Source organism: Vigna unguiculata, chromosome 7 (assembly GCF_037176805.1).
Source record: "Vigna unguiculata cultivar grain cowpea cultivar isolate G323 ecotype 2 chromosome 7, ASM3717680v1, whole genome shotgun sequence".
NCBI classification, from domain to species: Eukaryota; Viridiplantae; Streptophyta; class Magnoliopsida; order Fabales; family Fabaceae; genus Vigna; species Vigna unguiculata.
This window is the reverse complement of record NC_140798.1, coordinates 14,026,639-14,053,989: the sequence shown is the minus strand read 5'-3', so window position 1 is coordinate 14,053,989 and position 27,351 is coordinate 14,026,639. Positions and strand designations below refer to the sequence as shown.

Sequence of the window (27,351 nt, the reverse complement as noted above, 5' to 3'; positions counted from 1 at the left end):
AAAATAAAAAATTATGAAATCATAAAATTATGAAATTGTAAATTTTTAATTTTTTTTAATTTTATAATTTCATATTTCACAATTTTTACTTTATAGTTTTATAATTTCAAAATTATAGAACTATAAAATTATAAAATAAAATTGTGAAATATAAAATTATTAAATTTAAAAAATTTAAAAATTTTTAAAAAAATTATAGAACCATAAAATTATAAAACAAAAATGTGGAATATAAAATTATTAAATTTAAAAAATTTTAAAATTATAAAATTTTAAAAAATTATAAAATTTTAAAGCTATAAAATTAAAAAATTACAAAAATAAAAAATTACAAAATTATAAAACTTATAAAATATATAATTTGATAATAATGAAATTATAAAATATACAAATATAAAATTATATAATTATAATACTAGCTACAAAAACTATAAAAATAAGAAATCGTGAAACTATGAAAATACAAAATTTTATTATTTTATATTCATAATTTTACAATTACATATTTTATATTTTATAAATTTTTTTTATATTTTTAATTTTTTAATTTTAATTAAATTTAAAAAATATTTTTTGATAAATATAATAAATATTTAAAAAAGATTTTGTCGTCTATCTTTTTTAACAATATATAATAATATCTATGAAAAAATGAGTGCAATATAATATTAACTTAACACCCGCATGTAAGGAAAGTGTAGACTCAATTAAAAAAATTTTAAATTGTAAAAATTTATTAAGATTTAAATCGAAAGTTTCCAAACTTATAAATCATAATTAAGATTAAAACAAATATAAAAATAAATAATAAAGACAACAACAATAACGAGTAATTAATGTTCTTTGAAATTAATGTTGAAAAACTAAAAAAAAATGCAAAACCATAATTAGATGGAAAGGATGATTTTGATTTGAGAAGGGGGCCACCTACTTCCATGATGCTGCGTCACACTGGATCACTTCTCTCTATGGAATGGTGTCACCCTATGAAGAAAAGAAGTAGTAGAACTGTTTCAAATAACGCATGAAACGGCTCTCCATCTGTCGTTTGGTGAACCCATCCTCCTCGCTATGGCTCCAACACTTGTGTTACTCACAAACTTGTGTTACTCCATCAACTCTCTTCGATTGCTTAAACCCATTTACTCACAATTTCAACAAAATTCTCTCCTCTTCCACCATTTTTCTTTTTTCTCTATACCTTTCTTCCTCAACAATCTTCTTCTTCTTCTTCATACATGCGGCATTTTTTCTTCATACCTTTCTTTCCTGCATTTCTGGGATCTAGAAGCTTTGCATTCCTCAATCCACCGTCGTCTTCTACATTCTTCTCTCTCCTCTAGGTTTTCCAATCCACATGCCGATGATTCCTTCGGTATCCTCACGCTACGCCCAGCTTCTGTATACACTGTAACTGCTGGACGATAACGACTTTCCGCGAGCTCCAGTACTGACGATGATTTTGATGTCAACCTCCTTCATGTTCATCCTTGCTCTCCTCCATTTGATGCTTCTCTCTTTCCAAGGTATCAATCATGATGATTCCTTCCAGTTGCTTACGCTGCTTAATCAATTCGCATGCTGTTACTATTTTCCTCTCATGAATGACGAACAAATAATCTCACGAGCCTTTGTCATTTTCTGCCACGTGAAATTTCTTGGAGAAAGGTTGGTTTTCAATTGTGCAGGGTCTTTGAATGGTTACACCAGGGAGAGTGTATAACAGTGGAAGGAAATCTAAGAAGATTGAAAAATTAATTTGTTGAGGTTGAGCCGTAGCATGTCAAGCTAACATTTGGACATTAGCTAACATGTGGCAGACAATGAAATTGGTGAATTGTAGCTATTACCTAGTGCATTTTCACTATAGGGCGATGGTCGTTGAATGGGTTCATGTTGACAGCACCTAAACTGTAGTAGAAAGTTATTATGACTATTGATTATGTTGGGAGTTCACGTTATGTTTAATAATTAGTTGGTTTCTTCACATTTTGGTCAATTTTTTTCTTCTTAATTATTCCATCTTGAGCAGCTTTCTAGTGTTTCTTACATGTAGTTCTTGTTAGACTGGCGGCTGTATATTTAATTATTCGGTAGTTCTAGATAATATTTGCTTCTCATATGAAACCTAATTCTATGTTTGTAAATAGAGTAGTGTGCTCTGTGTGGATTGGCTTTGCATGCAGACATCATTGAGTATTTTAATGCTATGACTGCATTCCACTACACTTTTATCTGGTCCTACTGCTCATTTTCCATCTCTCATCACATTGGCTTCTTCTTCATCCACTTGTCTGAGAATTTGTCAGAAAGCATTTCTAGCATGCTTCTCATTGACTATGTTAAAATGAAATCACTGTTTATGCCTACTAGTTGCACGTAGAAGTCATGAGATGTTAAGTTGGAAGAGGGGACATAAGATAGGATTAAAGATGAATGTATTAGAGAGAATTTAACCTATACATCTGTTGCTGAAAATGGTAAGCTTAGGTCCGAGAAAATTGATCTGAATGTAATGTCATACATTCTGGGGCAGGGATTCCATTTGAATTCAAATTTGGCCTAAAACATATTGCGATGATCTTTTGTGATTTTTGTTTTAATGTGGCATGTGTTCACCTTGTATTTTTTTCATTTAGGAACTTTAGGAGAAGACTTGTACATGTACTTTGTAAGTCTGTCTTGTTATGTCAGAATCTGCTGTACAGTTGAACATGAGATAGTGTCTGCTATTCTTTAGTGAAGCCTAGGACACATTGTATCTTGGCTCATTTCTCTTCGTCAACATACAATTTCCTCCTTCTCCGGTCATGTGCGACCTTTGTCAGTCAAAGAAGTATAAGTTGAACAATGCATTCGCTAACATCTGCCCTATAGTGTTTTATGCAGACCAATGACTTAGTACTGGAATACTTGAAAATTTAAATGTGAATTAATGTAGGAAATCTATCTTTTTATATCGTTGTATTCAATAACACTAGTCCTTGCAAATATAGAGTCTATTATAAGTTAATCTTTTGACATTGGTTACATGATGTTTAAAATGCTTCATCTTTTGGAGTATTTAATGATTGAACTGTAAACAGACATTTCTCTCAGTGGCTGTTGAATATATATAAATTATTAGATTTGCCTATGAACAAACTTTCTCATTTTCTTCTTGTATTCTTATTCTTAAGTTTCTTAAAATTGGAAGGTAATTATGTGTCATACTCTCATGTTTTATTCAATTTTCTTGGAGAAGGCCACCTTGATCTTCCAGTTACTTATACAATTTCCTTTCATAAGTGTGTTTTGTGATCGTTTTCCATCTTGTTGGGTTGTGTACCTGACAGTTGGAGATTTTATACTTCATTATATTTCCATTAAAGCATTGAAAAGGATATTAGAGGATATGCCATAATGTATAGGCTCTTGATCATGAAAAATATTAAACTCAGATTTAATTAAATAAGATGGTAGTATAAAACCCTTCCGATATTGGATAGATTTTTTCTAAATGAATCCTATGCACTACTACTTTTATACTTGAGCTCCAGTCCATACCAAATCACTTTGTAATTCATGGAGAGGATTTTAAATGGAATCAAAAGTCTTTTGCCTACTAGGCAGAGGTGGCTACTTGAGAAGGAGTGTGACTAATTCATTTATTTGTAAATGATTTTAACAGATTCGTTATGACGTTTTCTCTGCAAATTTAACTATGCTGCTATATATAACACTGATAGGTGATTTTCTTGCAGTGGACTCAGTTTCTATGAATGTCCCATTTGCTTCATCTGAACGAGCTAAAATGTTGTTACTTAAACCTTCTAAGCAATCTCCGTCTCAAGGTAAGCTGTCATATTTTTCAACAAGTCATTATACTTCATGTTTACTACGAGACTAAGAATTAGTTTTCTTATGTAGGTCCTATTCTGACTCCAAGACCAAAACTTCCTCATTATGACCATCATCACCACAGTGGGAAACCTTATCCTGTGGTTCCATCCCCTTATAAAGACCCAGGTATTTCCTGAATGCTATACACTCTTCTTCTGCTACCACTTTTACCAAGGTCGGGGCTATTTCTAAAATCTCAATTGCTTTTCTGCTCAGGCAATACTGTAGTTATAGTCCTTTTTTCTTTCATATAATTCTCTACGTCTGTATTTTGTACTGTGTGTTGGTGAAGGGAATAAAAATTTGATTCTTTTAATGTATGATACTGTCATACATGGTGAGATAGTGTAAATAGGCATGATGTCAAAATTCGGATTATTTGGAAGAATCTTTCGGATCTAATTTGTTTGATGCTTGAGTACTTTTTTTTAAATTAATATATTTACAATATTTGATGTTTTCTTCACTAGGTAAGGGTAAAAGTGCAATGGGGTAAAAGAAAATTTTTTTGGATTGTATTAGTTTCTCAATGTTATTTCAATAAGCCTTCAGATTCTCATAGTCTGCTGTCTTAAGGTATGGTTGGCCTGAAAGGTTTAGTAAATATTTAATACACTGGAGTGGAACTAAATATTCTATAATGGAAAATTCAAAGTTTCATTTGGCATGAGTGATGAGTTCAATCCTTTTCTTATTAAATTGCACACAATTCTGTGAAATAGCCCAGTCTTTGTTATCTAACATGACTATACCATAAAGCCATACACTCACTTAACAAAATAATTTCTGGCAGCATGTAGCCAAATCTGTACTGATCCATTCACTGCAACTCCTTTTGGTTCACCTTGTGGTTGTATATTTCCCATGAAAGTCAGACTAGTACTGGGTGTAGCCCCTATGGTTGTTTTTCCAGTCACTACTGAGTTAGAGATTGAAGTTGCATCTGGAACATATTTGAAGCAGAGCCAAGTGAGGATAATAGGTGTCAGTGCTGACAATCAAAATCAGTGGAGAACCATTGTTGATATTGACTTGGTTCCACTTGGGGAAAATTTTGAAAATACCACTGCACTTCTGTTGTATGAGAGGTTTTGCCACAAAAAAGTTCATCTAAATAGGAGCCTTTTTGGTGATTATTCAACATTGTACGTTGCTTATCCAGGTAGTGGTTTCATTTTTTTCTAATGACATTTTACTTTATCATTATCTTATGTTACTGCGTGAGACTGATGCAGTTGGTATCCAGGTATTCCATCAGCACTGCCACCTGGATATCTAATTGGGAGTAGTCCCCTGCCCAGTGATACCGGTGGTTTTCTCCCAATCACCGCTTCCCTCATGCGTGAGCACGAGAAATTGACTCTTAAAACCATACTCATTATTTCTCTATGTTCTGCTGTACTCTTTTTAGTTTTGGTTGGAGCATTTTTCATTTTTTTGAAATGGTGGAAAATTAGGAGCTCATCAAGTGCTATCAGCTCTTCACTCACATCATATCTAAATAAGAGATCTGGTATATCTTTTTACTTTACTGTGTATGTTAATATTTTCATAAAATCATTTTCAGATGCTTATATAGAATTGGAAGAATTTGTTGTTTGATTGGTAAGCAATTTATTGTAAATTATACTTAGCTGAATTGATGCCTAAAATATCATTTGTTAGGTTGAGTACAGTTCCTTTTGCAACTTTATTTTATCGGTTCACTAAGTTCTGCTTACTATGTGCCAACGATTAGTCTAGTCATTTCTATTTCTTTGAAAAGTACTTGTAAAAATATTTTTGTTTTACAATGGCTTTTAAAGGTTTGCCTAGCTTATGAAGTAGTTAATTTTGTCTCACAACTAAATTAGATATTTGTGATTTACATGAAGACCATTATATAATAATGGTAAAACAGATTCTTATCCCCATCAATATAACTAGTATTTCAAAAGGATATCACTTGCTTTCCAAAGGTTAGTCGAGTAGTCTTCCTGACTAGAAAAAATTTCTTTGGAGGCAATCCTTTGGTGGGCCTCTGCTTGTCCCTCAAGGATTCTAGGCCCGTCATTGATAATTTGACTGGTAGTCTAGGACCTGTAGTAACGTATCCTTATATCATATTTTCTACTAAAAGGACGCTAGTATTCCTATTGGATCAATAAGTTAGTGAGATGCCCTTCACTTTTGGTGGTTATGGAATATACCTGCAATCAAATAGACTGGTGAAGTCAACATTTTTCATTTTCAAGACAATGAATTCCACTTTATGTTGTCTTGGACTCTTGAGTCTTGATCATTTACTTTGTTATGTAAACTGTCTCATAGTTGAAGAGATAAATGGATGGATTATGCAGGCGTGGAATTTATATTGTCAGGCAGAATTATGAGCTCAAGATCTATGTCCCTTGTGTCCACTATTGCTGCTTCTATTCTCTCCGTTAAAACATTTTCCTTCTCTGAGCTTGAGAAAGCAACAGATAGATTCAGTTCTCAGAGAGTTTTGGGAGAAGGAGGATTTGGGCGTGTTTATTCTGGGACATTGGATGATGGAAATGAAGTTGCAGTTAAGCTGCTAACAAGGAATGATCAGAATAGAGACCGTGAATTTATTACAGAAGTTGAGATGCTAAGCCGTTTGCATCATCGTAATCTTGTGAAACTCTTTGGTATATGCATAGAAGGGAGAAAGCGTTGCTTGGTTTATGAGTTTGTTTGCAATGGCAGTGTTGAGTCTCATTTGCATGGTAATTATTTAGTTTTTGTTCAATTATAATGCCTTTCTATATCAATCAAATTTACTTCTTCTTAATGATCCTGAAGGTGATGACAAGAAAAGCTGCCCTCTGGATTGGGAAGCACGGAAAAGAATTGCCATTGGATCTGCAAGAGGTTTGGCCTATCTACACGAGGATTCCAATCCTCGTGTAATTCACCGAGACTTTAAAGCTAGTAATGTGTTGTTAGAAGATGACTTTACCCCTAAGGTTTCTGATTTTGGATTAGCCAGAGAAGTGGGTGAAGGAAATGGTCATATTTCTACAAGGGTCATGGGTACTTTTGGGTAAGTTCTAAGACTTTGTCCATGGAGATTTAGCGTTGTTTTGAGTTCCACTTCACGGCTTGGGTTTGAACCTAACTGCCATAGCATATGGGGGTGGTCCTGTGTGTGTCTGGTACACTCATGCTGTATGGTTTTTCCATTTCTTTAACACTAGATAACATCATCAATCAACATCATAAAGTTTTTCTCTGAGATTTTTATTCTTAATATAATGTTCGACTCTAGATTGACCTTATATTTTTCATGCCATTGTATATTCGTAGCCTTCAACTTATACCATTTCTACTATTCCGTTTGGCAGGTATGTTGCCCCAGAATATGCAATGACAGGCCATTTACTCGTTAAAAGTGATGTTTATAGTTATGGTGTTGTATTGCTTGAGCTTATAACAGGCAGAAAATCAGTGGACATGTCTCAACCTGAAGGAGAGGAGAATCTTGTAACGTGGGCTCGACCACTGTTGAGATGCAGAGAAGGTTTAGAAAAGCTGGTGGATCCATTTTTGGCTGGAAAGTGTGACTTGGATGAGATGGCAAAGGTGGCTGCTATTGCTTCCATGTGCGTACACCCGGAGGTCACTCAAAGGCCTTTTATGGGTGAAGTTGTGCAGGCTCTTAAATTGATCTACAACGACGACACCAACGAGAGTGAGAAGGAGTCTTTGTGGCATGAATCGGATTTTGGAGGTGAGCTTGTGTTTTCTGATAGCAGTTGGTTGGATGGTGAATGGGTAGCCCCGAGATTAACTTATGGACCAGAATCTTCCCTCATCACTATGGAGTACAGTTCTGGTGTACTAGAAATGGAAAAGGGAACATCAAGCTTGAATGCAGGTGAGACATCTTTGCCAATCAGGCACGGGAATAGATCAGGCCCCTTGAGAACAGCCCGGGGTAAGCCATCCTTTGCTAAGCTTACTCGAAGTCGCAGTGATCATGTGGTTCCCTTCCAAGCGTGTTTGTAATGATGAATTGATGGTTACTTACTGGGTTTAGGTTTTAATAATATTTATCAATGGTTAATAGGTTAAGGTTTCACAATTCTTGCGTTTCAGAAATGTACAGTTTCAAACAAGTCCTCAAATCCTTACATTTTTAGAGTTAGACCAGGGAAGGAGAAATTTCAGTTATAATTCTGAATTGATTTAATTATACAAGATTTCAAACAGTTAAACTTATTTCTTTGGAGAAAAAAGGCAAAAGGGATTAAAATTACTTGATCTTAGACTTTATTTAAATGTTATTTTAGTTTCAATCTCAACTCATACAGCAAGTATAGAATGTATATGGTATACAACTCAACTATGATTGTTTTACTTGGATGTTTATTTATATTTTTTAAAATTCCCCTTTTTATTATCTTGTTACTTTTTTCATTTTTTTAATCTCTCTTTTTTCTCACTTGTTTTATATATTCTTTTTCATTCTTCAGGCTTCCTGAAAGTTGTGTGAAAATACTGTCATAGAAATCCATATCAACTGCACAAAGGCTTTAAGTAAAAAAATAGGATGTGATATAAGGAGGGTATCTGGTCTTTTTCAGGAAATAAAGCTTTTAGTATTTTCTTTGGTTCCGCAGATCATTAACTCAAGTGGGACTCTCATAAATATTCATTCGTTCCTTTGTCAGAAGGTGCCAAGTCAGGGAAGAATTAAATCTCGTGTTGTTTTTCTTCACCCTCAATCTAATACTGCAAGTTCTCTAAGCAATGTACAGCTGTCTTCTTATTAATAAAGGAAAATCTATGTTGGATCTTTGTTTGGGTAATTAGTTGCTGCGTTTGTAAAGCAAATCCCTAATAGAACCGAAAGCTCTAAGGAGGAACGGGTTTGAGATTTTTTTGTACTGGGTATGAGAAATTGATGCTTTTCTAATCATTTAAATATTCTTATGTGTTTTAAATCATTAAGAAACCATAATCAATAATTTTAAAAAATTAATAAAAAAAATTAAAATAAGATCATTTAATTTATCCCGAGACATAATTAATCTTAAATGTAAAACTTTTTTGATAAATGCAACACTAGTATAAATATTTAATATTATTTTATAGTTATATAGAACGCAGCTAAATGAAAAGTTGAATTGATGATCATCCTTCCAATAAATTTTTTTTATTTTTTTTGGTGTCACTTTTTCTATAATTTTGACATTGTTTCGTGGAGAATGAAAATTCGTTGGGGGAAGGCTCTTAATACTTATAAATATATTGATTTTAAAGTCTTTCACACTTGTTTAAGAGAGTAATAAATGCATTGAGATTTTTTTAACATTGATCTTGTTAATGGACTTGACATTTTTTTTTTTAATTTGATGCTTTACCTTTCCGTATTTGTTTTCATTCTTTAATGGAAATCATTTAACTGTTTGGAGGTTGGTTATTATTTGCACAACTTTGGTTTGCTCTCATGGTTACTGTAAATTTTTTTTTCCTGCTTTTATAGATTTTTCATGTAGTAACTTGTGATTAACAAAACTTAAAGATGTTAACCTAGTTAAAATGATAATATTTCATAAGGTATCTTAATATTTCACACTGATGTTTAACGTGATTTTAAAAAAAAGCTAAATGACTTTAAAGAATTTGATATCATTATGTTGATTATTCTTAAATTACTTTTCATTTTTTAAATTAAAATTCACCACAAAAATGATAAGAACTTTCATGTTTTAAATCAATTTTAAGATGTTTGCTAATTCAAGTTATGGTTAAAGAATGATGATTAAATTCTTTCAATATTAAATATAGGTCCAAAAATATCTTATTTAGGCTTGTCAAAATGGGTTCGGTCCACAGGTCAGCCCACTGACCCACCCAAAAAAATCGGGTCAGGATAAAGAACGCAACCCGTCAACATGCACCAACTCGACCGGCTTGGCCCGCTAACCTGACGGGCCAACACGTAGGCAAAAACGACCCAACTTGTGACCCGCACTTCTTAAAAATAAACTTGCACAGTATGTTGTGGTCAAACAATGATGAGTGTTAAGTGTTGTTGTGTTATTAAGGCATAAAAAAGAAGTTCTTTTACACTATCGCGAAGTCATTAGAAAACACTCTTCTTTTCTCTGCATTCACAACACTATTGCGTCTTTCTCTTCTCCTTCATCTTTCTCCTTCGTCCATCGTGAGACCTTGATGGTGTTGAAGGCAACACGACCACCACAGCGCAATGGTGACGGGACGCAGAGCCACGATACGACTACACCACGAGGACAACATAGAGCCACCACATCGCGATAACGGTGATTCTGATGAAGGGCTACCACCACGACATAGGTTCATTCCTAATTCGACATTTCCATCCCTAATTTTCAATTTTTAGCCCTAATTCGCAAATTTCCTAACTCTAATTTCGATATTTCCCCAATTGGAGTTGAAGGTGTCGTTGTGATTCATTGATGTAAGTTCGAGTTCCCCAATTCGGATGCTGTGAAAATCCATGTTTTTCTTTAGTAAGCAATGTGTTTGACAGATTGTAATGGTTTGCTGCAAAATTCTTATGTTTCGGATATTTATGTTGCACATTAAAGGACTATGTTATGTTATGTTTTGGATATTTCTACTGCACATTAAATTATGAGTACCACTCGTTTGTTCCTCGCTTCTGCCATCTAAAAGGTTGATGATGTTTGTTAAGTTGATTTTTTTTACTTGCTTCTTAATTTAGGAATAATTTGTGTATGAAAATTTTGAGATCCAAGTATTTATATGTGTTCTTACTGGGACCCAGATCGAGGACTTTTAGACAAGTGGCAAGATCTGACTGGCTTGATGAATGCTCTTGAAGATTGGAACACAGAGGAAGATTGATGACATATGTCCAACCATGCTTTCAAATAAGAGTTATACAAAGATCAAATTTATTTGGGCCTAGTACATTAGCATCAATTTAATTTGAGCCTTGTATTTAGGCCTTACTTAAAATAATTGAGTTGCACATTAAAATTGGATCATGGAAAATCACCTAGCATTTAAATTAATTTAAATGCTAGGTCGAGAACTATCTTCTTAACACCACACATTTAACATATTTAGCACATGGTGCAAAGCATGGTAAATGTGAGGTGCCACTTGTTGTAACATCCCTAAAAAATATTACTTTTATAATAAATATAATAAAATAATTAAACAAATTATTAACGGTCAAATCTCATTTATAACAGTACTTTCCCAATAACGCGGGAAAATTAAAACCATGGAATCGCATACATTACAAATATTCGCAATAAAAAATTTATTATAACCATAAAACAACTAAAATAGCTAATGTTCAAAAACATAAAAAGATCAAAAGATCAAAATCTTAAAATGCCCATATATTCCCACTCTCTAAACTCAAGCGTCTTCTGGCTCACCTGTCAAATCATGTGCTCCTGGATAACAAGTTATCCGATCATCGCCACACACAAACAGATAGGGTGAGCTATGCACATATAAATATAAAATAAATATGACACCCATCCCAAGAAATAAATTTTACTCAAATGTGTCAACTTCAAATTACCCATCCCTGATCTCATAGTCCTTCATGAGTCATATGCATGAAACTAGGTCTTGGGACTTTACTGTGCTCCCACGAAACTATCCCGCTCATAGTCCAGCCCCACAGACTCCTCATCTGTAGTAAAACATCCAAGCCTTCCTAGCTTGGACCCTGGCACGCATGCAATCACCATACTATGGACTCCTCGCCCAATAGCAGCCAACGGGAATAAAACTACTCATTGCCCATCGTGCGTCCGACGCATGTAATCATCATACTAAGGACTCCTCGCCTCTTAGTAGCCGACGAGAACTAACAAGTTCCATGCCCATCATGCGTCCCACCACCAAGCACATCCCAAACACCTATTGGACTTAGTCCATCAAGCCCAAACACAAAGATAAGTGAACTTAGTCCTTCAAGTCCACTAATCAAAGCAACAACAAATTTCACAGTAACCAAAACCGCCTGGCGCCGCCTATACACCGTTAGTCGGAAACTGGAAGCAAACCGCTTGGCGACCAAACCCCCACCGCGAGGCACCACTAAACAACAGGAGCCACATAGCTCTGTCACCACCTAGCGGACACAACCCTGCCGCCAGGCGCCTCCTGCAGACAGTGGCCACTGCCACTGCTTTAGAGCCCTATCGCTTGGCGGCTCGCCCCACATGGCCAGGCGCCATACCAGTAGCGCAATGCTACTAGTTTTTGGCACTATTCACAGATCTTAAGAGGACCCAAAATTGCAATGCATCTTTCACACATAAATCATAGCATTTAGAACATAACACGGCAACCACCACTACATATGTACAAGTATTTCACGCCCAACCAAGTAATTTCAATTCCTTAGCTTACTTTACTTTATTCACCGATTTAGGACAATTCACAAAATATCAATGTTGTAACCCTTCCCATTTGCCCCAATACAATTTTACAGTTTACAGTACCCTTCTCAAATTTCATTTACACCTAAGTCATACCACAAAATGATCCTTAGTACACACACACGTGTTAAAATGTTCACCCTCACCCAATTCTAAAGAGGAAAGCCCTGACCACTAATCCAATTCTCACAGAAATCACCCGCGACTCCCTAAGAACACAACTCGCAGCAAACATCGCCAAGCAACCTCTACTCTGATGCGTCGCCTGGCGGCAACCTAAGTGCCGCCAGGCAGTTCGTGCCAATATTGGGTTCTGCCACATTTTACCCAATCCAGCAAGATTCACAAACACCCCCATTTTAGTTCACATTCAAACTGACATGCTTTCACGTACACACAGTATCCAGTTTTCATAATCTAATCATGTTAACTTCAATTTCCACATCAACATTGCTAATCACAAAGATCATCCACGTTTTTCAATTCCCATCCCACATGAACCCTAAATCCCCAATTCAAGTAAAAGTTCATGCAATAGTCCACCAATTACAAATTTACAGACAATAATTTGTCATACTGATTAATCTCGTATCAGAAGAATCACTCTCAAGCGCCCCCACATCACGAAAATACCAAAATCATAGAGAACTGGGCAAGGTGTCGCCTGACGGACAACACTTAGTCGTCAGGCAGTGCATAGTAGAAAACCCAGAAAATGGGTTCTGGAGGCATGAGCCGCCTGGCGGACCTTCAACGCCGCCAGGCAGTTTCTGGAAATTTCCAGAAACGCGACAGATTTCAACGAAAGTCCAATTTTCACAATCCATTTAATCCAGAATAGCACGAAAACATATACAAGATATAAAACACACCAAATTAACTCCCCTAACCTGGTTTCCTCGCTTAAAATTGGACTCCTTGAAAGCTTCCAATGATCACCAATGGCTTCCTCTCAACTTATTCTCCTATCTCAGCTCCCCTATCACTTCAGAACACACGTTTCTTTCTGAATTTTTGCTCCTCACAGTACCCTCTCCAATGCCAGCCAACCAAACCTTCCTTTTTACCACTAATAGGCCTTATAATGGAGGCTTAATGATGATTAATTGTCAAAAACACAAATAAAGATTAATGGTAATGTTAATTACCATTCAATTGTTTGATACCTTCTGTTTTTTCAGCCATCCTTGGCTGCTAGGTCTGCTAGGGTGTCCTTTAACCCTTCAAATTCAAGCCAAAACTAAAAATAGCAAAATAGAGTTTAATTTGGGTTCTCCAAGGTTCGAACCTATACCATGATTGTCATCAAGTCAATGCACAACCATTCAACCAATTTATCTTTCATGCTAACTAATATGATTCAATTATTATTAGAAAACATGTGTTGAATTATTTGAATTTTTCCTCCAATAGTGTGGATGAAATTTGGAGCTCTACTTCCTATAAATTGAGAGCTCCACCTCATATATAAACACTTTTGAGATATTGAATGTTATCCTTCTCCAAGTTTGCTTCCACGCTGCTCATCCAATGAAGCTCTCATTCTCCATCAATTCATGTATTTGGAGCCTCATCAAGTGGTGTCAAGAGTCAAATCAAACCATGTTTGTCTTGGGTTTGAGCTAAGTTCTCGGTTCCATCTTTATTTTTGTGTTGTTCTTCATGATTCCTTTGATGTCTTATTGTTTCCACTATTTATTTTGAGTTTATATGCTTGAATGATGGTTCAACTTGTTCATCTTCTTGAATCCTTCGGTACAAATTAATTATGATTCCTATGTGTCATTTTGTGTGCTTTTGCACTTTTGTTTGAGTCTTCTTCATTTTATGTAGTGATTTTTTTAAATTGAGTTTAATTTTGATTTGAGCATCTAATCCATGTTGTTTTAGTCATGTGCATCAATTACATGTCAAATTCTAAGAGTTTAACCGATTAAAATCATGTCCATTTTGAGATCTCTTTGAAGGTCTTGGGCATGATTCCATCAACTACTCTGAAATTTGGTTTCAAGCATGGAAAGAAGGGAATGCCTTCTTGAAAGCACATCCTCCACTATGTTGGATTTCCCTTGTTTATGCTTAATCACATAGGGGAATTGTTCAAGAAACTCTACCCATCTTTCATGTCTCTTGTTCAACTTGCCTTAGCTTTTCAAAAACTTTAAGGATTTATAATTACTATGGATCACAAGCTCCTTGGAAAGAGGGTAGTGTTGTCAGGTTTGCAAAGTTCTCACAAGAGTATAAATATCTTTGTCATAGGTGAAGTAGTTAATGTGACTACCCTTAAGCTTCTCACTAAAGTAGGCTATGAGGTGTCCTTCTTGACGAAGCACGACCCCAATACCACATTTGGTGCATCACACTCAATTTCAAATGTCCTGGAAAAGTTGGGAAGGGCTAGAAGTGGTACATTGATAAATTTTTCTTTTAAAGATTCAAAGGCCTTTGTTTTATCAATTCCCACTTGGAGCCCACACCTTTCTTAACCAACTCATTAAAAGGGATGCTATTGTGCTAAAGTTTGGCCCAATTGTCCTATAGAAGATAGCTAGTCAATGAAAATATCTAAGCTCACTCACATTCTTGGGTGTAAGGCACTCCTTGATAGCCACTACTTTTTCTTGGTCCACATGGACCCCATGTTGATTGATTTTAAACCCTAGGAAGATCACATGATCCATTCCAAAAATGCATTCCTCCATGTTAGCATACAAGGACTTCTTCCTTAGGGTCTCTAACACACTTTTTAAATGATGCATATGCTTCTTCCTTGACAAGCTATAAATGAGAATATCATCAAAGTAGACCACAAAAAACTTGCCTAAGTAGTCTTTAAGCATATGATGCATGAGTCTCATGAAGGTACTAGGTGCATTGGTCAAGCCAAAAAGGTATGACTAACCACTCATACAATCCAAACTTAGTCTTGAAAGAGGTTTTCCATTCATCACCTTCTTTAATTCTAATTTGATTGTACTGATAATTCAAGTCTATTTTGGAGAATATGGTGGCACCATGTAACTTATACAACTATAGTAGAAAACCATTTAACATGTTAAAAACCCAATTAACAAGCTAAAAGACACCAACCATACCCTAAACATTTATACAATGCCAAATTGTCTACACTAAGAGCACCAATCTTCAAGCTTTGTGATTTTCATGTGAAACCCAAATTTAGCACACATTCCAAGCTTGATCAACATTCAAGTCTCCAAGTCTTCACTTCTTCATCAATTTATCATAGCTTCATCACATCCCAATGTAATGTCTTCATATATCTTCGTCAAATCTTCAAGCATTAAATCATTTGTGCGAGCAATTTCCCCTAATTTGATGAAGCCAATCTCCATTGAATTGTATCATAGCTTCATCACGTCCTAATGCAATGTCTTTATATATCTTCATCTAATCTTCAAGCACCAAATCATTTGTGCTAACAAATCAAACAAGGAAAACATGGTCTCTTTATATATTAATCAAAATATTACACTAAATTGCTGAAAAAGTTCCAAATGGACAATTGCAAAGAATCATCAACCCCAATGTTTATAAACTGTTGTTTAGATGCTGATGAATCTGGAAAGAATGTTGATCAAACCAAATACAAAGGTGTGCACAATGTTCGTGTGTGTGCCAGATTTCAATCATGCCTTAAGGAATCACATTTAATTGTTGTTAAAAGAATCTTAAAATACCTAAAAGGAACCAAATCCTTAGGTTGTGGTATCCTAGAGGGGCAAATATTTTATTAACTAGGTATAGTGATTCAGACTTTAAGATCTACAAAACTGGTAAGAAAAGCACTAGTGGGCACTTTCAACCATTGAAGCCTAATACATTGTTGTTTGTAGTTGTTGTGCCCAATCTATTTGGATTAAAACCCAATTAGAAGACTATGGCATCTATCTAGAACATATTCATCTCAGATGCAACAACACTAGTGTTATAAATCTAACCAAGAACCCTTCCTGCATTCTAAAACAAATCATATCGAGGTCAGACACCTTTTCATTAGAGATCATGTACCTAAAGGGAGTGCAAAATTGAGTACATAGACACCTTAAATCAACTAGCTGATGTGTTTACCGAACCCTTAGCATGAGAAAGATTTTATACAATCAGAAATGAAGTAGGCTTACTAGATATTCATGCTCAAATTGAAATACATGCATCATATGTGCTTCTGCACAAATTAATTGATTATGGTCCACTTTAATTGATTAATATATGATTATCTAATACTAAAATTGCTTCTTGTTTTAATTGATTATGACTCGTCTTAATTTATTATACTTTATTGACTATGTATCCCTTATGTAGCTATACTCTTTAATCGATTACATTAGTTTTCCATTAATTAAATCTGTGAACCTTACCATGTGTCATGTAAGACCGGGAAAATTAATTAATTAAATAATTAATTAATTAATAAATGCAGGTAAAAGGCGTCTTTGTGATAATTGTTGTTGTTTAATAAGGTGTGGAAAAGTACTAGCTCATGTGGTTAAGAGTACTTTGGTTGTGTGAGAGGACTTAGGTTTGAGTCCTATGTATGCCAATTATGTATTGTTATTTTATTATTGCCTTTTTATAATACGTATGAGTATGGGATGGATGATGTAAACTGTTTAGGTTAGAGGATATCATCAAATGTGATTTGGCATAGTGGTTGTGCTTTGGCCTTAGGAGTGGAAGGTCATAGGTTCAAACCTTGGTGGGGTAAAGCATAAGTTTTATTTGTTTTGCTAATTATTAGTTATGGCATGAATGTGAAGGGGTAAAGAAAACCTAGCAGTAGGAGGTGCTGAAAAATCACTCACTAAAGGACTTGAATAGTCATTAAGGCCACCCTAAAGCCAATCCCAAGGAAGGGTTTTGGAAATTGTGGTGAGCTGCTCCAGAGAGAGCACGAAATTGAGGTTGAGAGGTGAAGTTTGGGTGCGAAAAAGGGGCTGAACTAAGGAAATCTCATTTTTCTTCCAATTTTAATCAAACTTTCAGGTTAGGGGAGTTGTATTTTGAGTATGCTAATAAATTGCTATGTGTTGTGATTTTGAGTCATTGGTGTCTCAATTGATTTCTATTTGATTGGTAAAATTCGTACCTTATGCATTGTGGTTGTGAATTGGAAGTTATTTGGGGTTGGAAGCATGATTAAGTATGTGTAATAGGTTGTGGGATAAGGGTTTTGATAATCTTGGTTATTTCTGATTGTATTTGGGATTGGAAAGCGTGGTTTTGGGTGCTATTTGCCATTACAATTAGATTAGTATCGATTGCATGTTTGGTGGTATATTGTTGGGTATGAATTGACACTGTTTTGGGTAAAATGCGTGTGTGACAGTGAAGGAACTCTGCAAGTCTCGCCCAAGCGAGTCCATCTCGTCTTGGCGAGAGTTGTAGAACCTCACGTCTGGTTTGGGTCGCGTTGTTCGCCCAGGTGACCTTGGTTTGGTGTTGAGCGACTTAGTCTCGCTCAGGCGAGGGACAGCTCGCCTAAGCGAGGTCACAAGGAAACTTGGGTGCTTTTGAGCGCGATATCTCACCCAGGCGAGAAGTATTGGTGTTTTGAACGACTCCGTCTCGCTCAGGCGAGAGACATTCGCCTGAGCGAGGTCGCGATGTGAAATGACATTGTTAAGTGGTTCTTCGTTTAGGTGAGGGGTGGGTGTTACTTTGAGCGATGGTGCAGCTCGCCCAAGCGAGGGAATCTCGCCTAAGCGAGATAACGTGAAGGTTGTGGCTGATTTAAACTCGCTCAGGCGACGTGGACTAGCCTAGGCGAGACTGAGGGTCTAGCTTGGGCGAGGGGTCCTAGCTTAAGCGAGTTTATGTGATTTACTATGTTTCTATGTGCTTATGAGTGTGTTTAGCTGTTATACCAAGTTTAGATTGTTTATGCATGTGGTGTGATGTTTGGGCTTGAAGGACTAAGTCCAATAGGGGTCTGAGATGTGCTCGGTGGTTAGACACATGATGGACATGGAACTGGTTGAGTTCCCGTCGGCTACTAATGGGCGAGGAGTCCTTAGTATGGTGATTGCATGTGTCGGGCGGACGATAGGCAAGGAACTGTGATGTTCCCGTCGGCTGCTATCGGGCGAGGAGTCCATAGTATGGTGATTGCGTGCGTGCCAGGGTCCAAGTGTGAGACTTGGATGTTTATACTACAGGCGAGGAGTCTGTAGGGCAGGACTATGAGCGGGATAGGCTCATAGGATTGGACCACGAATGAGTTAGTTTCGTGGGAGCACAGGGAAGTCACAAGACCTAATACATGCATATGACTCATGAAGGACTATGAGGTCATGGTTGGGAGATTTGGAAATTATGAACTTAGTTATGTTATTTTGGGTTGGGAAACATATTTATACTTATGTTTTCTTTATATATATGTTTACATTGTTTTGTGCATAGCTCACCCTATCTGTGTATGTATGGCGATGATCAGATAATTTGTTATCCGAGAGCAGATGATGTGACAGGTGAGTCAGGAGCTGCTTAGAGACGGAGAGCATGGGCTACTTGGGATTTTGAAAGAAACTCTACTGTTTTGTTTTGATGTAAATATTTTGATGTTGAATTTTAATATCAGTTGTATATAACGATATGGTACATTCAGATTATGTATGGTACCAGTTATGTTCTTTTAAAATTTTCCCGCGTTTTTGGGAAATCGTTTTATGATTCAATGTAGTATTTATTGTGATTCCAATTTTATTTAATTAAAATAGGTAATATTCCTTAGGGATGTTACATGTCATCCTTTGATATACTTCACGTCATGCTTTACTTTACCATTATGTTTGACCGCCAGTATGTAAAAAAATTGCCTTGACCACACATTTAAATTTTACATTTAAGTTGACCAAGTCAAATACATTAAACCTTATGGGCCTGAAACCTTTTGCCCCACAAAACCCCTAAATCTACATCTCTCTCACTACGAGAACCAAACCCTAGAAACCATACTTCATTTTTCTTTTCTACAAACCAACCATGTCTTCATCCTTGAAACCCAAGCGCATTTAGAGAAAGGCCCAAATACAAGTTTGTGAAGCTGATGTAGAGGGATGAATGAGTGATGAAGAGGTGCAATAAAACTTCATTTGCTTATGTTGAATATACAATGTCATCAATCACATGTATATAAACCTGCAATTTTATCAAAGTGAGGGTTCTCTTTTCTAGATTTGCTCGCCTATTAGGGTTTGGAGCGTTGTGCAAAGGACTAGTACGTGGTGTCTTGATTTAGTTAAAGTATTCTATGTTAATGTCATAGTGGTGGATGGAACCACTGTCTCTTGAGTGAAAGAAATACACATAGTGTTAGATTATGACATCTAGACCTCTATTGTTGGGTTTCAGCTGGACAGAGCAACATCCCACAAGGTTTTTCCAGGGATGAACAAACTACTGATTTTCCAATCTTGTTTAAGGTATCGTAATGAACCCAGAGATTACACACTCTTTAAAGTCAGTGGCATGAAAAGGGATGATTGTTTGTTGGTGTTTATTATTACATGGCTTTTGATTCCCAAGGGGAGCAATCATGCTTAGTTAACTAGTAAGACATTTATCTCATACATGCTTTTAAGGAACACATTCTCACTAATTGGGTTGAAGTTGTTAGTGATACCATCATCGAAACTACGAGGTTACCCATGGTTGCATTACCTTATGTTGTGTTTCTCTTTAAAGTATTTTAATACTATCATGCGAATTTAACTGATGAAGTATCCAGAGCCACTTCCAGTTCCCACAAAATTGAAAAGTCTACACTTCATCACAAGGGATTAAGATAGACGGAAGATGGATGAATTTTTAAAGATGAGCCTCAAGCTAACCTAGGAGAAGATGTTGATCTTGTTAATGTTGATATGTCTCAAGCTTTAGCTGTTGTGCATCCAAAGAATGATTTTCAGAAATGTGTACCCCAAGCAACTAAATTCGCTTATCTCCGACCATCCTTTCTATCTAGACATATTTGATGGCTTAGACAAAGCAATAACAACCATCCAGAAGCACCTTGGAGAACACAACATTGGTAGTGGTAAGGATGATGTTGTTGAGGAGGAAGAAAAACATGAGGAGGAGGAAGCAAGTGGGGACTTTGATGAAGAATAGATACTATCGACCCTTCGAACCCTTAGGACATATTTTGTAATGGTCTCGTTTGACTTAGTTTCATGTTTACTTTCCTCTTGTTCATTGTGTCCTATTTTTTAAATATCATGAACTCTGTGACTTATGTTTTTGTTCATTGTTTTGCTATTGTTTGTAATATTTTGCATGACTTAATTTACAATTGCCTTTGTGGTTTATGACTATATTCTATCTTGTTCCCATTTTTTGCGGATGCCCATAGGGGGAGAAAGACATGTTTTCCTGACCGCAAGTTGGCATCTAAAAAAAAGGAGATTGTTAAAAGGGGGTGCTATAGATCTTCAAGTTATTCAAGTCTTTGATTTTTGATGATGTCCATCTACTATCTAAGTCCAGATAAGTATTTTGAGTTTAGATAATGTTGTAAGCCATGCAAAATGTTTTAAAATCAAGTTAATCATAGGATAATCAATTAAGACCAGTTTTGGTGCGAAAAAGGATTCATTTTAAAATATATATTTGCCATTGACCTTCATTAACTAAGTAGCTCACTAATCCAATCAATTAAAACAGAACACTTTTATAAAGTTTGAAAGCTAAAGAATATTAATCGATTATAATATTTTTCATAATCAATTAATATCATAAGTAAACATATTCGCCTTTAAAAACCAGCTTCGTTCACATTTTGAAAATACAAATACTAATTTCAAGGAGATGTGATTGTGAACAAAAAAGCAATCTTGCATTTTGGTATGTACATTGATCGAGGTCATACCCAACCAAATAAAACAAATAAATGCAATACTCAAGAGTTAACCCAAGATCGTCTTCCAGTGACCATTGTTTTTAACCAAAGGTTCCAAATTCAACATAGGGGGGTTGGTTTAGCAGATTCGGATTCAAACACAAAATTAACAAAACGTAATTGCAAAATTTAATTAAACAGATTTCAAAGCGTATTGATTCCTTGATTCAACTAAAATTTCACCAATCACATATTACACAATTAATTGTTCTATCTAATTTTCTCTCATGAAATCCGAAATTAATCAACTAAGCGATAATTAACACGAGTTCAATATGTCATTAAGAAAATCATACTTGAAGCAACTAACACCCACGAATTAAGCATACTGTGAACAACTCATACTCATTAAGCATGATTATAAGTCGATTTAGGTGTAGAAACACAAAATTGAGATTAAACATACATCAATTTCGTGTTTTACCATGAAAATGCAACCTGAAGAAGGGCAAACCAGAACATAATTCGAAAACGAACAATAACCTCATGGTTTGATTTCAATTTCTTCAAGGAATCAATACAAAAAATTTAGCTAGACATGAAATTCGAAATACTCAAACAAAAACAAAATTGAATTATAAGAGTAAGGAAAGATTTTCGAAGAAACACAATTTAGATTGAATGGGACGAAAATCCTAAGTTGGGTGGTGCTCCAATGGTCTCAAAATCACCAAAATCGAAAAATCCCAACTGGGTGCTCTCATAAAAATGTGAAAACATAATGGAGGAAGAAGATGAAGTCTAAAACCCTCATAAAACCCTAGAAAAATGTGGTGCTCTAAAATTTGTCACTCATATTTACAAAAATGACATTAAAGACTTCGAAATTACAAAAATGTCATTGTAGGCCTAAAATGTTGGTCCAATGACATTGACAGATTAATTGACATGGTGTAGATATGACAATGATGTGGAAATGATGTGACAACTCTGTCTTCACCTTATGATTAGCGTCCAAGCTTCAAAATTGTTTCACAAAATACCTAAAAATATTTAGAAACAAAAATTAGACCAATTAATTTCAAATTAATCAAAATTTGGAATAATGACCCAATAAAGCCCATCGGATGAAAATGCACTAAAGATAGACAATTAAGCAGTAAACATCCATAAAAATGAACACAAAAAGGCAATGGAATAGGAAAAAATAATGACTCATCGTACATATATTTTATTATTATAGTTATTATTTTGGATAATTGTATCAATACTATATATATGAGTTTAACTTTCTATTTTGAAACACCGATTTTATAATATTTTATTTAGTAGTTCATGCTATTAAATGAGATGTTACAATAAGGCTACTCAAAACTTAGGGAGTTAGAGCAAGGTACCCAAACATTTGAATCACTTTTATCAATTGATCCCACCAATATTGACGACAAAATCCTAAGAAAAATAAGAGAAGAAAAAATGTACAGAACAAATAAAAACTTAATCTAAAATCAGGTCACACAAAAGTGTTCTCTGACTCCTCAACTATTGTGAGGTGCAATCTAATTCTGAAAGAGATGAAGATTGGAGGTGAAATTTAAAAAAATAAAGAAGAGGGAATGGATTTTTTTTCTTTTGTTAGAAAGATATTTTACAATAGTATTTTAATAGACAAAATCATCAGAAAAAAAAAAGCTTAACTTACCCACCAAATCTATTAATGAAATAACATTACCACTAGGGATGTCAATAGGGTGGGTAGGGTACGGGTAGTAGCTCCCTCGTACCCTACCCGCCGGATAAATATCTATCCGTACCCGTAACCATATTGGTTTGAGTATCCGTTATGCGGATACCCGCATATTTTTTTAAAATCCACGGATATCCACGGGTACCCGCGAGTATTTACAAAAAGAAAAATTTAATATTTAACAACAAATTTTAGCTATAACTTCAAATAAAAATACAATGCATAACATTTATAAATTTCAAACAAAGTGCAAATAACCTATTTAAATAGTGTTGAATGATAGTTTACAAATAAATGGAGATTTTTTAAAACCAATTGATAAAAAATAACTCATTCAAAATCAATGTGTTAATATTTTAATCATTTTTTTTATTTTTTTATTTTTAATTTTAATTAAAGTATAACGGCGGATACTATGATACTCGTATATGTCCTGTTAACATGTAGGTATAAAAATTACTCGTACTTGTTACCAGCGATATCTATTTTTAATATTCATTCTCTATGCGTTATGAGTTTTATCCATAGATATCCACGGGTACAGATTTCTTTGACATCATATTGTCACTCATATTTTTAAATTATTATTTTTGGATTAAAAATAAAATATAGTGAAATAAATAAAAGAGATGAAATTAACATAAAACATAAAAGAAGATAGATGTAGAAGTGGTGGATGAAGCATTGCAATCAACCACCACGTCGCCCCAAAAATGAAGTCAATTATTATATTTGGCGGGTAATGCTGCTGTCATGTATTATTCGTCGAAAACGACTGCCTACGCTTTAAGACCGCTGCATGAAGGATTATTCTGTCATACAATTCATCAAATATTAATTTATTTTTTATTTTGTTAGGTTAATCTTCAAATTTCATAACTTTTGTTTGAATACTAAGTTTATAAGATTCGTATATCAATAATTTCTTTTTAAGTTTATTTTCTAAGTTTTAATTTGTAAGTTTTGAAAATTGTTTTGAAAATATTTTTTTTTATTCTAATAATATAAAAAGCTCATATTTTAAATTTATAATCTAGTAAATATGTTATTGTAAGGCTCAATTATTTTCTACTCTTATTTTTAAGGGCGGCCCCTAATCAGTTGGACCTAAAGGCTGACCCATAGGGTGCCAAGGTCTCTCATTCTGCACCCGCTTCGCTCTTCCTTTTTCTCTCCACAGTAGGTTTGCTAGGGTTTGGGTCTTACCCTTCTTTGCATTAACTCAACCACATTCTTCAATCCATGTAAGTTGATTCTCCACCATACCTTTTTCATTCCCAACTCTGTCATCATGATTCTAATTAGGGTTCACCATGGTAACCCATTTTGAATATATTCCACTGTTTTACAAATCGTGAATCTGCTCCGTGGTCGGTAGTACTCACTTGCTTGGGTGTCGGATATTCTGCTAACTTTTTTCCAGGTAATGGAAGCTAGGGTTTATATATTTAAAGTTATTTTGCCGATTTTTGGTCTGTTTGTATGGTTATGATGCTTGAATGATGTTGTTGGTCGAATAAAAATGTATGGTGTGTGAGTATGTTTGATTGATGTGGCGCTACTCTTTTTCTACATTGCACACTTTTCGTAAAATGAAGATTCCTACTGCGTTAACCGTTGGATCGAACTGATATTTTAAAAGTTGATCCTTAACACAAACGTCTTGACTTTGACTGGTCGGATCTTTAATCGGAGCTCTGTAGTGAGAGCAGTTTTTATCGCAAGGTCACTGTACTTTGGTTGTTGACAACACTGTACACTTTTCGTAAAATGAAAGTTACTACTTCGTTAACCATTAGATCGAGTTGATATTTTAACAGCTGATCCTTAACACATAGGTTTTGACTTTAACCGGTCCGATCTTGAATCGGAGCTCAGTAGTGAGAGCAGTTTTTATCGCAATGATCATTGTAGTTTGGTTGTTGACAACATTGACCTTTGTTGCTTGTTTGGTGTACAACCTTCTTTATAGTTATTCAATTAAGTTGGTTCTTGTTTCATTTGGTTCTTGATTCAATCATATTTAATTTGAATATAAATACAAAAATTTTCTGAGCTTTACACAAGCTGTGGTTTTATTTCTAAAATCCCAAAATCGTTTGCACAATGTGATGTTAAGTTGGATTGCTATGTTAAAGCATGAGATGAGTGAATATGCATGAGTAAAGATAGTTTATGGGTGGTGAATGATGAGTTTGGCATGATCTTGGTATGGAATATACATGAATGGTTGGTTATATATGTGGTCATGAATTTGGTATGAATAAGAAAATCTATAGTCTGCGATGAATGAGTTTAACATGATTTGGATATGCTACATGTATGGTTGGTTCCATGGTTTGAGAATGATGAGTTGGTATGGATTTGACATGGAATACGAGTGAGGGTTGGTTATAAAGGTTGACATAATATATATACATGCATGATAAATATTACTTGGTTGTTTGAATATGTTTGGTATGTGGTCATTGCGTAATTCCTTGAAATCTCTAGGTGAGATTTCAGGGTCGTGCTTCAGTAGTCGGGACGTAATTCCATGGCCCCTATTAGTGGGTGTCCATGGTGGTGCCCCATCTATATAGTCTGGTAAGGATTCAAGGTAAGGTTGCATCCTGATACTCTAAGGAGTAAGTTATCTCACTTAGAGCAGACTGACTCTTGTGGTGAGAGTAGCAGGAGGCCTGAAACTCATTAAGGGCTAACCTTGTGTGGGGGGATTGAAACATTGTAACACTTATAACACTTAGCTCGGGGGTGAGCAGAGATATGCACCACAAGTGCAAGCATCCGCTGAATCTGACTAGATTATATGTATCCGGATGAGTTGAGTCAGAGTCTAGTGTATTGCTTGAGAAGTCATAACATGATTGGATGATATATGTACTGCTTGGATTGTGTAATAGTATGTGACCGCTTGATGTATGGTTTCTACTCTACCTTACCCTATTTGTTTGTTTGATTGTCTTGTATGTGGTTCTTCTTCTTTTACGATGATCATCAACTTGTTGATGTGAGTAGATGCGAGAGGCACTCGAGGTCAACCGGGAAAAGATGATTCCGCTACATAGTCTGCTTGGGTTGGACATTATGTTTTCTTTGGGCTTTTCGTTAGGGATATGGCCCATGTATTGCTTTACTCTTTAATATTCTATCATCTACTGTTAGTCTTTAGTTCTTGTATTATGTTATATTTTGGCATCGTGGTATGTGGTGTGCCTCGAATATTGTAAAGAGTAAGGTTTAAACTCTTGGATCGCATTTCTATATTATTCAGTGTGATACTTCCTTTAATTATATTTATTAATTAAATGGGACGTTACTTTATATAATTAAAGACGCAAAAAATTATATATTTTAATATGTTCTAACATGTAATTAATGGAAGACATCAAATACTTTTATAATTATTTTATAATTAAAGTATTTTTTTAAATTAATTTAGTTAAGTTTTAGTTTATAATTAAAAATGATGTTATGCACTTAGCTGAAGTTAGAAATATTTTAATATGATATTGAAGGGATAATTGAACTAAAAATAATAATATCTCATGTAAACATGAATCCTTATATTATATTATCTATATTATATTACCTCTCACTAATTTTGACTTTATTACCCCTTTATTATTTCTCATAAACACTAACTTCTTAATATGTTAATAATAAAAATATTAATTTCGTTTGAAATATGTTAATAATAGAAATAATTAACATATATTTAATCTTCGGCAATTGTTACTCGTATTTATTAAAAGAAAAATTAAGTTTAGTATATAATTAATCTTTAAGGACTATTTTACTCTTTTTATTTTTTATTTTGTAAATTTAAGATATTTACTGTTTTTTAAAAATTAATCACATGTTATTTTAATTTGTTTTAACAAATACACAGACTAATTTTAAAGTTAGAATACTTCATGAATTATATTAATTATTAATACAAATTAGAATAAAAATAAAATTATTATTACCAAAATAAAATATATGATTATTTTTTTATATTTGTCAGACCATTTACTTTAAAGTAATCAGACCGATACAAATATCTAATATAAATAAAAATTCAAAAGGTGGTAGTTGGGAAAGTTAGTCCAAAGAACTTTGTAGCAACTTTCAGTTAATTTTACAATATTAAATTTATTTCACATCAATCCTCTAAGACAAAAGTTTTCCATAAAAAAAAATACAAGACTTAATTATTTTTGTTAATTTTAGCATTTATTTGTTTTGTTATTTTTTGTCTATCAATTAAATATTCAATCAATATTTTAAATTTAAAAAATATATCATTTTAAATTTTTACCGTCTTGATTGATTTGATTTTTGGTATTTTAAAGCAATTTTACTAGATGAAGAATCATTAAACTAAAAGTTGAAATTACTTTGAGGTAAATTAATTAAAAAAATCTGAAGCAATGATGACTACCCGTATCCTTCAA

The 27,351-nt window shown here is 34.5% G+C and overlaps 1 protein-coding gene across 3 annotated transcripts; it reads left to right on the top strand.

Annotated features, from left to right (window-relative positions):
* Window positions 1-1,022: 1,022 nt before the first annotated feature.
* On the top strand, window positions 1,023-8,696 carry LOC114190550 (receptor-like serine/threonine-protein kinase ALE2). 3 transcript variants are annotated; one of them, XM_085675426.1, is made up of 9 exons: window positions 1,023-1,526; window positions 3,744-3,833; window positions 3,910-4,008; window positions 4,676-5,044; window positions 5,129-5,395; window positions 6,222-6,611; window positions 6,688-6,928; window positions 7,230-7,822; window positions 8,508-8,696. In XM_085675426.1, the coding sequence occupies exons 1-9, from the start codon at window positions 1,457-1,459 to the stop codon at window positions 8,513-8,515; spliced, it is 2,127 nt and encodes a 708-aa protein (XP_085531552.1). In that variant the 5' UTR covers window positions 1,023-1,456; the 3' UTR covers window positions 8,516-8,696. The 3 variants fall into 3 exon arrangements, with proteins under 3 accessions (XP_085531552.1, XP_027935286.1, XP_027935284.1); XM_028079485.2 differs by lacking the exon at window positions 8,508-8,696 and adding an exon at window positions 8,361-8,501; XM_028079483.2 differs by lacking the exon at window positions 8,508-8,696 and having other exon boundaries at window positions 1,025-1,526; window positions 7,230-8,106.
* Window positions 8,697-27,351: the final 18,655 nt, after the last annotated feature.

Bases quoted from the DNA above. Each gene is read 5' to 3' on its own strand.
- LOC114190550 (XM_028079483.2), top strand. From the start codon at position 1,457: ATGATTTTGATGTCAACCTCCTTCATGTTCATCCTTGCTCTCCTCCAT. The intron at 3,834-3,909 runs GTAAGCTGTCAT...TTTCTTATGTAG, and splicing joins TAAGCAATCTCCGTCTCAAG to GTCCTATTCTGACTCCAAGA. The intron at 5,045-5,128 runs GTAGTGGTTTCA...GTTGGTATCCAG, and splicing joins ATTGTACGTTGCTTATCCAG to GTATTCCATCAGCACTGCCA.